The following is an 11,267-nucleotide window of genomic DNA, read 5'->3' on the forward strand; positions in this document are numbered from 1 at the left end:
CGAACCGCAGTCGACTACGTGGGAGTCCAGCGACATAGCCATTACACTAACTGCTGGTTCCCATGATTCACTTTTTATATTTAATCTATTTTTTAATTTTTGCTATAGGGCTCTTGTACTCACTGGGAGAAAAACAGAGAGTCAGAGAGAGAGAACCATCTGTGAGCACTCTTCATGCCAAGCTTTTTACCTCCCATATTCCAGGATCTGTGCTGGCTGCTGGGGCCTCTGTCATGGACAAAACCATTTCTGGCCTAAAGGAGCTTTAAATCTGGTGGAAGAGGCAGATAAGTCTAAGAATTCAATTTTTAAATTTCTTTAATTTTATCTATTATTATTTTTAAAAATTTGCTATAAGGCATGTTTTCTCATCAGAGAAAGATGCAGGGGAGAGAGAGAGAGGAAGGGAAAGTGAAAAAGCAAGCCACCAGGTCCAGGGCTTGAACTGTAGTCAACCATGTTAGAGTCCAGTCTCTTAACCACCATGCCACCTGCTGGCCCCAGATAGGTCTGAATTTAAAATCATCCACTCATTCATTGTTTATTATAAAATGCAGGCCTACCTATGTTCCATTACTTAGATGATTAAATTTTGTGGTGGTGGTGGTGGTGGGGCTATGGAATCAGGGTGGGCAGGGAATTAGGGAAATAGCTCATAGTTTCTTTTCCTTCTAGGTGGGTCTCTTGTCAGCAGTCCCACACATGGTTATGACAATCATTGTGCCTATTGGAGGACAACTGGCTGATTATTTAAGAAGCAGAAAAATACTGACTACAACTACTGTCAGAAAAATCATGAACTGTGGAGGTACTGTGGGTTGCAGAGGTAGCTTAAGCAGATTTGTAGAATTTGTTTTAGAGGAGATGTCTCAGTATTGGAATAGATCTTAAAGACTCCCAGGTCCATCCCCTAGCAGACACTTGAGTGTCATCCACCTCACCCCTGCCATGTGGTCATCCAGCCTGTATTTGTGCAGTCTGGCCTATGATAACTAACTGGTGGCCAAAAAAGCAAGACACAACTGCAGAAATGCTTCTTCATCTACCCTCAAGCCAAAATGTGACTTTCAGTTACACAACTGTTTGTTGCTTATCTTTTCCACACATCCTTCCACATTTATTGCTTTTTTTTTTTTTTTTTTTTTTTTTCAATTTTTTACCCTCACTTTTTATTTTGCTGCTTGAAACCTAAGTGACAGTATGCCACTATAATTATGGGGTTTCATCTAAACCTTTACTACACTGCAGGTACAGAAATATACGGACACATTTTTGGAGAATTGACATTTTGCAAAATGCAGCAAACATTTTAATTTATACATGAGAAAAGGAAGTGTTCAAAAGGGTATGCATTTCAAGTTATTGCAGGTTTGCTTTTTTTTATGTAGTTTATTCTTTTTTCTCCTTCCTTTTCTACCTATATATATGTTTTGGTAAGAAACAGAAGAAAAGTATCCCCTTTGAATAACCATCTTTTCTCCCAGTGTATGCTTGTGTATGGATGTCTCTGCACCTGAGTGTACACACACATGAATACACACATACAATTCTGTTTTATGATTTATTTAGATACTGTTTTGTGTGTTGACTTTGCGAAGATAAAATGGAAGTTAGGTGATTTCCAAAAAGAGGAAGGCAAAAATAATCATGAACCTTTACCCATGTTCATGATTGCTTACCCTTTTAACCTCTTCATTTCCTTACAGTCTTTTCTATTTTGCTTTTTAAATGAGCAGTTAAATGCTTTTTGTGTCAGACACTAAGCTAGGTGTTTTACACATATCTTATTAAACCCTTATAACTGTCACGTGGAACAGACAATGCTACTGTATGCAATTTATAGTGAGGACACAGGGGAAATAGAGTGGCTTGCTAAGTGGTAGATTCTGTCCAAGATATTGTTGCTAATGCTCTTAGTCACTCTTTGCTGTGACCTCTCCCAAAGGTCTGGGTTCAAGTTGAAGTTGTGAGAGGTAAAGGATAGCACATCTCTGGGAAAGGAATCTCAACTGGGATACTAAATGGCAAAGGTGGGAATGAGCATGCTCTGACTCTGGATTAGAGGATTCAAGTTCATTCAGAATCAAAAACATGGAGGAAGCCAGGAGCAGACATGATATATCATAGCATTAGTCTGACCAGTGAGACTAGGAAGAGTCTTTCTTATTCTTTTGCTTTTCTTTAATGCTGAATCAGACTTCGGTGACCTCTCTGAGTATATGCATATGACTTGGGTGGCAACTCATCATGTGCTATCATACTATAGCCCTCTCAGGAGAATGTTTTAGGCACAGGGAATAACATGTGCAGTAGCCCTGACGTAGACACAAATGTAGCATATTTGAGAGCAGAAGGAAGAAAAGGCAGTGATGGGAAATGGGATTGGAATACTCAGTTGAAGTCACAGGATCACAGGAGGCCTTGTAGACAGACATGTGGAGAGCTTGCATTTTATTTGAAGTACATGAGAAGCAAATGGTTTAAAAGAAGAAAAAGACATGATCTGATTTATGTTTCCAAATCTGGAGAATGGAATGCAGAGCACAAAAGTAAAAGAAAGGAGACCACGGAGGAGGCTATTTCAGTTGACCTGTCAAGAGAAGGAGGTGGCCTAAATGTGGTGGCAATGGAGGTAGAAAGAGGTAGATAGGTTCTTGAATTCTCTGAGCCAACTTTCCTCCTCTTTAAAATCTAAGTAGTGGGACCTTCAGTTAGCGTAATGACTATGTCACTGGACTCCCATGTAGTCAATCACAGTTTGCGTCCTGGACCCAGTGGCTTAAAACTCACACCGGGCATGTGTGTGTGTGTGTGCCCAAGATCCTGAGAAGAGAATGGAGGAGAAGGGATTGCCGTGTGGCCATCCCCTCAGGGGGTGATTTCTCGTTTTCTGTCTCTCTGTCTCTCTCTGTCTGTCTGGCGAGCGCATGCACCCTATAGCAAAAACCTCTAAAAAAAAAAAATCTAAGTAGTACTATTCACTTCAGATGATAATTATGAGAGTTAAATAAAATGATATAGAAATGTACCTAGCATGAAGTACCTCGCATGAAATAACCTTCTATAGAAGGTTATTTACAATTGCTAAAACATGGAATCAACCCAAATGTCCAAAAACCAATGACTGGTTTGAAAAACTGTGGCACATATATCTAATATTACAGTTATAAGAAACAGTGGGACCCTACCATATGATTCAAAATGGATGAATATAGAAGACTTAATGCTGAGGGAAGTAAGTCAGACTTGAAAGACACACATTGTATATCCCCACTCAATTTGTTCTGGGTGCTATGGCAGAGACTGAGAGACTTGAAAATGTGATGGTAGAGGGGATGGGTGTAAATACTAGAGACCTAATTGGGGGAGTGGATGGTAGAGAGTGGGTAGTGGAGGGTTGGTGTGAGGTGCAAGGGGAAGAAACATTTGACAGACAAAAATATAAAATTCACTGTTAAAAAAAAAGTATCAGTATAGAAAGTCTCTGAACTGTGACATTAAAAAAAAGAATTTTAGTTCTCTATTTTTCAATTATAGAAAATAATTACTGTAGTAAAGGGTAACAAGTTCAAAAAGGATTTTGATGCTGCTGTCATTTAATACTCAATACAAAAAAAAAATAAGGTTTTCCAACAAGTGTTAGTGCCTGTGCCTTCTCTTGTGTTTAAGATATTGGAAAAATTGGAAGTTTTCCCAAAGGAAGTATTCAACAAATATCTGTTATCTACTATATATCTCTTGGCCAAAAATATGCATTTTTGAACCAGCGATAGGAAAGTTCTAGATTTTAACATTCTTTGCCCAATCATTTCTAAGCCAAGATGCTTTGAAGATTCTTAAACATATTTTCTAGGAATGTCTCATTCATAAAAAATTCCACTCTAATAAATTTGCCACTGTTTCTTCATAATTGGTAGTGATGGGATTGGGTGACAGTGATGAAAACTCTCAGATTTTTAAGTGTTAACAAAGTCCCTATCGAGGGTAAATTTTTAACTTTTTTTCTGTGAAAATGAGAATGAATGTATTTCAGTTCCTCTCCATCTTTAAAAATACCTCTCAGGGGCTGGCAGGTGGCATGGTGGTTAAAGGTTCTGGATTCCCACTTGGCCAGCTGAGGTTCAAGTCCCAGACCTGACAGCTTGCTTTCTCACTTTCCCTTTCTCTCTCTGGTCAAATTGAAAATAATAATGAGTGGAATTGATTAAATAAATAATTCCTTAAAAAGCAAAACAAAACAAAAATACCTCTCATATGTCTTTCATGGTGTGTGTGTGTGTATGTAAGTGTGTGTATGTTTTGGAATATTTTGACATACTAAGAATAGTGAGTTCTATGTAAAAATTTAAAATTTTTTTCTTTTTCCTTTTTAAGTTTTTTGCCATAGGTCATGTGCACTTACTGGAGACAGACATAAAGAGGGACTAGCAAATGGCATAATGGTTACATTGCTAGACTCCCACAGGACTGACCACGGTTTGAGTCCTAGAACCGGAGGCCTGACAGTCACACTGGGTGTGTGTGCGTGTATGCCCCAAATCCCAGGAACAGAATGGAAGAAAAGGTATTGTGGTGAGGCCATGTCCTTTGAGAGGTAATTCCTCACTTTCCCTCACTGTTTCTCTCTCTGGCAAGTGCACATGCCCTGTGGAAACAAAAACAAAACCTTATAAAAGTTCTATAAAATAAGCAAGAAGAAGGAGCGGATGTCAGCTTCCCTGTTTGGGAGTAGGTTGTCAGGGCAACTTTTTAGAAGAATCAACTTTGATCTTGGGCTTTACTTATTTATTATTATTATTATTGTTTTTTAGAGAGATTTTTGCCATAGGGTGCATGCAGTCACTGAAGAAACAGAGACAGAGAGACAGAAAGTGAGAAACCACCCCCAGGGGGGATGGCCATGCTGCAATCCCTTCTTCATTCTCCCCTTGAGATTTTGGGCATGCACACACACACACCCAGTGGAGTGTCAGGCCTCTGGTTCTAGGACTCAAACCGTGGTCAACCATGTGGGAATCTAGCAATGTAACCATTATGCCATTTGCTAGTCCCTTGATCTGGACTTTAAAGGATAATGAGATTTCTCCAGAAAAAGAGAAAGTGGTGGGACGACAGTATCTTAGTTGAAAGATCAGCATGTGAAAATGTGGGCACGAAGCAATGTTGTGTGTTAGGAAATAGCTAACAGAGTGCTGTATGTGACTAGGATGGTGAGCAGGGAGGTGAGGGCTGGCAGAAGATGAAACTGAGAGAGCAGGAAGAACTATTCAGTAGCAGTGTACCAATGATATGGAACCCCTGACCGCCCGCTCAAAGGAGTGACTTATCAGGTGTGTGGTTTAGAAAGGCAGTGGCATGGTTGGCAGATCGGAGGAGGAAGAGATGGGAAGGCCACCAAAGAGGAGATTGTAGTTTTCCAGGTGAGAGGCAATAGGGCCTAGGACCAAGGTGGTGGCAGAGGAGAGGAAAGCAGAGATTGGGTGTGACAGATATTTCTAAGGCCAAACCCACAGATTTGATGAGAAAGTTGAGAAGGAAGTCCAGGACAGTTCTGAAAATTCTGTGTTGGATTTCCGGCTACCATTGGTTGAGCTGTGCCCACGTGCGCTACTCAGCACCTGTGTGTGTCTGATTTCATTCATCCCCCAGTGTCCCTGAAGGTTGTATTATCTCCACGTTGGGAGGTGAGGAAGATAATGACTTGAAGTAACTTGTCCAAGGTCACACACTTAGTGATTTTTTTTCCTTTTTTTTTTTTCTTCTTTTTGGAGAAGTTTTTTTTGTTACAGGGCACGTGCGCTCGCCAGACAGACAGAGACATAGAGAGAGAAAGCGAGAAATCACCCCCCCAGGGGGGATGGTCACGCCGCAATCCCTTCTCCTCTATTCTCCTCTCATACACTTCGTGATTTTGAGGTAGAATCTGAACCCATGCCGATCTGATTCTGAGGTCTGGGTTCTAAGCGCATGTATATAGACAGTTAATTTAAAGAAAGAGGAGAGAGAACAGGCTGGTGGTGGTTTGCTTTGTTTGTTTAGCAGTAAATGGGAGAATGCAGACTGCTATTTTTGATGTAACTGTAGGACAATCGTGCGGAGATGTCTAGCGTCAGCAGACTGTCTCCAGAATGAACTGCTAATTGTTTTCCCATCCCCAGGGCTCTTCATATGCTTGGACATGGTATTTATATCATTCTTCTTTCTGCTGTTGGCTGGACTTGTTTTTCTTTCTTTTCTTTCTTTCTTTCTTTCTTTCTTTCTTTCTTTCTTTCTTTCTTTCTTTCTTTTTGTCAGAAAGAACTTCTTTATAATTTCCTCATCTTTTCTTATTGGGCTGGATTTACTTATTCTGGATGAAAGGAATAGAAAGTACTTTCATCTTGCTGTATTTTATGTACAAATATCTCATTTTTTAAAAAAAGAGGTCTGAGAACTTCATGAACTTTTGAAAGAGAGAATTTCCTTTTTATCAAATTGTAGGTTTTTGCCATGGGGTGTGTTGGCTTGCCAGAGGTGTGGGGAGTGAAAAGTGGCCAAGGGGATGGCCATGCCATAATCCCTTCTCCTCCGTTCTCTCCCGGTGTGATTTCCACACTGCCAAGTCCAGGATTCTAACTACAATCAGCCATGTGGGAGTGTAGCGTCTTAACCACCACACCACCTGCTGACCCTGAAAGGGAAGAATTTTGACTTGTGCTTTACCAGCACTGAGGTGCTGCTTTTTGTTTCAGATGTTTGTTACAGCTTTCTGGCCACCTTTGGCAACAAATACTACAGTTGTCATCTTATTTTTTTTAAAATTATTTATTTAATTTTATTTATCATTATTATTATTGATTTGCTATAAGACACATCTGTTGACCAGAAAGACAGACAGAGAGAGAGAGAGAGAGAGACAAAGAGAGGAAAAGTGAGAAAGCAAGCCACCAGGTCTGGGACTCGAACCATAGTTGGGAGTCCAGTACCTTAACCACCATGTGACCTGCTCACCCCTGTTGTCATCTTAATTTAATGTGAAAGGTCATAATTCAGGTAGTCAAGGGGAATTCACTGACAGTATACTACAGCAGAGTTTTAGTATTTAGAAATGGCACAGGCAACTATCCATAAAGCAGCTAATAATCAATATCCCTCATCGGGCATGGGTAACTACCTACAAAGCAGCTAATAATCAATATCCCTCATCCCAGGAGCCCCTCTGGAACCTATTGGGGCCATTTGGTGTAATGTCAGAAGGTTCAGAATGCCTGGGTAACATTGGCAAAGTTATGAAATACCCCGGTAATATTGTAAGCACTGTGCTATAATATATATACCAGGTCCATGGAAATATAGATGAATTTTTATTTGATAAAGTAATGGATTTGAGATGACTAACATGGAAATAACATTTCCCCCCTACTGTTTCTATTTGCAGGTTTTGGCATGGAGGCAACCTTACTCTTGGTGGTTGGCTTTTCCCATACCAAAGGAGTGGCTATCTCCTTTCTGGTGCTTGCTGTAGGATTTAGTGGCTTTGCTATTTCAGGTAAAGTGTCCTTTGGGTTTCCAAGACTTGTCTATAGATGCAGCAAGTCTTGGGAGGAGGGAAGGACAAGGATATTGTAGCCAGGCCATTCCTAAAGAGCAGGGTCATTAATTGGGGAATTTCATCGAGTGGGGGTGACTTTGTAAAATCACAAGGTGGACGTGTCCCTCCTTCCTCTGACATGAGAAAGGACATAAAGTGCAAGTGAGCATTCCCTTCCCCAAAGCACAAGAAGAGGCCCAAGCAGGTGTTCTGGGTGAAGTGGACATCCACACCTCAGCACCAGGTCACCCTACCTAAAAGAGGCTCTTGTGACTGCTTTAGTCTTCACCTTCTAGAGAACTGCTAATGGTAGTCCAAATGATGGCATCATTTGATGTCCAGTCATAGAATCAGAAGTTTTTTCAAATGGAAAGCTTTGGATTCGGTCTACTCCTTTGCCTTCATTTTCCAAATAAGAAAATGCAGGCCCCACAAAGGAGAAGTGGCTTTCCGATGGAGCAGAACAGGTAAGGGTGATGATGATGTGAGCTAATATTGATCACCACAGACTGGTTCCAGGACTGTTCAAAACCCTCTAAAAAGCCTTGTCATTCCCTCAACTACCATTGGTGGCATCAGAGTATCAGGATCCCTATTTTATAGGCGCGGAACTGGTCTACCATATATGTGAGGCCAGAGTGCAACCATATTAGATCTTTAGACTTCAGAGGATCCCTGTGCAAAACTAGATGAAAAAAGAAAATTCAGTTTTTTGTACGCCTGAAACATATTACAGAACTGGTCCCATAGCCTTGTGGTTGAAGAGCCAGAGCCCACACAGCTGACTAAAGTTCAAATTCTGGCCCTGGTGGTCTTAAAACCACATCAGGCAACTACTTGTTCATGCCCCAAATCCTAACAGGATAGAGAAATGGAGAAGCAATTGTAGCATGACCACACCTACTAAGAGGGATGCTTTTTTTCTGCCCCTGGTGAATGCATGAACCCTCTGACAATTCAAAAAAATTAAAAAGGTCATATTGTTAACAAAAATGGTCACATATGAACAGAAAAATGTAGAAACTCTAATCTAAACTATCCTAAAATAGGGGCTTGGTGTATGAAGAAACTTCAACAAGTTTGTAAGATTAATTAATCTTGCAGCTGTTTTATATTCTCATGGTCTGGCACTTTGATCTGAAAGAGAAGGTATGTTTATTACAAACATGGTTTATTTTTTCAGAAATTCTCTCAGAACTGAAGTAGAAATGTGCCAGATTGAAAAAAAAAATTTTTAATCTTATTTTTAGGTTCTTTGCACAGAATAAAGAATTTAAAAGAAAAGCAAAGAAAAAAATGATAAATAAACTTAACATCTTTTGCTGTAATTTCAATTCTTAAATTGGCAATCAATTCAACCACTATTTATTGAGGGACTACTCTGTGCTAGTCAATTTACTGGTTCAGGGAAGATGGTGGTAAACAAGACAGCTGGCTAACCCCTGTAAAGAGCATAGATGTTGTTTTCACCTCTATATGCTATGTAATTATAAAAAAATTGCCAGAGGACCAGCCATTGGCATAATGGCTATGTTGCTGGACTCCCACGTAGTCGACCGTGGTTCACGTCCTGGACCCGGTGACTTAAACTCACGCCAGGCGTGTGTGTGTGCGTGCCCAAGATCCCGAGAGGAGAATGGAGGAGAAGGGATTGCCGTGTGGCCATCCTCCCTAGGGGGTGATTTCTTGCTTTCTCTTTCTCTCTCTCTCTCTGTGTCTTTGTGGCGAGTGCACATGCCCTATAGCAAAAACCTCTCAAAAAATAAATGAATAAATAAATAAGTTGCCAGAAAGCATGTGCACTAATGGGAGAAATGAAGGGAAGAAGAGAGAGGGAGAGTAGGGGAGTAAGAATGCACCTTCCATGGGACATGATCATGCTGCAATCCCTTCTTCTCCATTTTTTCCTCCTTTAGGAATTTTGGGAATTCATGCACAAGTGCTCAGAATGTTTTTCAAGCCACTGGGTCTGAGACTTGCAGCGCACAGCTGGCCATGTGGGATCCAGCCACTTCACCATTGGCTGGCCTGATACAGTCCATGTAATTAATATACATTATGTAACTTAATAAAGGCTGAAAACTTACTTGTTTTGGGGTGGAAATAACTTTTACATCTACATTTATAGATTCCAAATCACCTGTGTGAAAGTAATTCATAACTTACAGGGATTTCTGCTGACGTGCAGATGTTTATATCGAAAAAAACCCACACCATTTCCGTTATGTAGATGACCACTTGGATAGCCTGACCCATGGCTGCTTTTAGAAGTGAGTCAAGGGCTAAGAGCAGGCATACTGCGAGTCAGGGTTTGGTTCTGATCATACCGTGTGTGGTATTTGCTCTGCATAACCACAACCTGAGCTGGAAGCTCTTTAGTATTGCCCCAAATGCCTTATTTTGTTAGTTTAGTTTTTCATTTGCCAGAGGGTGTGTATTCTCACTAAGTGACGGAGAAGAGAGTTAGGAAGGGAGAAATCACCCTTCAATGGGACCTGGTTATGCCACAATCCCTTCCATTTCATTTCTCCATCCTGGGATTTTGGGCATGTGTGCACGTGTGCCTGGTGTGTTTTTCAAGACATTGGGCCAGGAGTCAAACCATGGTTGGCCATGTGGGATCCAGTTCTCTTAATCACTAGACTAGGACTGGCCCCCCCAAATACCATAGTTTGAAGTTCTGAACCTACAAGGTACAAGTGCTGTAATTTTTCTTATCAAGAGCCCATGATAGGGGCCAGCAGGTGGCATGGTGTGAAGGTGATGGACTCCCACATGGCTGACTGCAGTTTGAGTCTTAGAACTGCAGACTTGAAAATCATGCCAGGTGCATGTGCATACATGCCCACAATCCCCGGAGGAGATGCAAGAAAAGGGACTGTGGCGTGGTCATACTCCCAGGGGAAGACTTCTCACTTTCTCCTGTCTGTCTCTCTCTGTCTCCCTCTCTGGCAAGTACACGTGCCCTATGGAGAAAACCTAAAAATAAATAAATAAAAGAAACCCATAGTAAAGGTTAGGCCGGGCGGCATGCACCTGTAGTCCCAGCTACTCAGGAGACAGAGGTTCGTTACACAGCAAAACCTACAGACACTAGAAGCATGTGCAGAAGTACTGCTCGAGACACACAGAGATCTGACTCGAGAGGAAGAGGGGGAGGCCATATCAGGGATGTGCCTGCTAAGCTTCTCTCGTCCCCCACATTTATTACGACAAAGAGGAAAGAAAGTTAATTTTAGAGAGAGCTGCTTCTTAGAGGATTAGAAAGATAAGGGTAATTCCTGGAATAGGATGGTTTCAGTATCAATGAAGGTGTGGCTAAATGACACCAGAGGCTGGACAGCACACCTTGGAATTTGGAGAACACATTTATCAGATCACACACGCATCTAATGACCTTCTGTCATTTTCTTTCTTTGTTTTTAAAAAGGATTATTTATTGGGAACCAGCAGTTAGCATAATGGCTATGTCGCTGGACTCCCACGTAGTCGACCGCGGTTCGTGTCCCGGACCCGGTGGCTTAAAACTCATGCCGGGTGCGTTTGCATGCGTGCCCAAGATCCCGAGAGGAGAATGGAGGAGAAGGGATTGCAGCGTGACTATCCCCCCTGGGGAGTGATTTCTCGCTTTCTGTCTCTATGTCTCTCTCTGTCTGTCTGGCGAGCGCATGCGCCCTATAGCAAAAACCTCTCCAAA

General features: G+C 41.4%; 1 protein-coding gene across 1 annotated transcript in view; it reads left to right on the forward strand.

The window, feature by feature from the left end:
- The window catches only part of SLC17A8 (solute carrier family 17 member 8), a 57,944-nt gene that overhangs the window by 40,710 nt on the left and 5,967 nt on the right, over positions 1 to 11,267 (forward strand). The window contains exon 10 of the mRNA XM_006141381.3: positions 7,418 to 7,528. Within this exon, the coding sequence (XP_006141443.1) occupies positions 7,418 to 7,528 (111 nt within the window). The remainder of the gene's footprint in view (positions 1 to 7,417; positions 7,529 to 11,267) is intronic.

Source organism: Tupaia chinensis, unplaced genomic scaffold (assembly GCF_000334495.1).
Source record: "Tupaia chinensis unplaced genomic scaffold, TupChi_1.0 Scaffold000054_1, whole genome shotgun sequence".
Taxonomy (NCBI): Eukaryota; Metazoa; Chordata; class Mammalia; order Scandentia; family Tupaiidae; genus Tupaia; species Tupaia belangeri.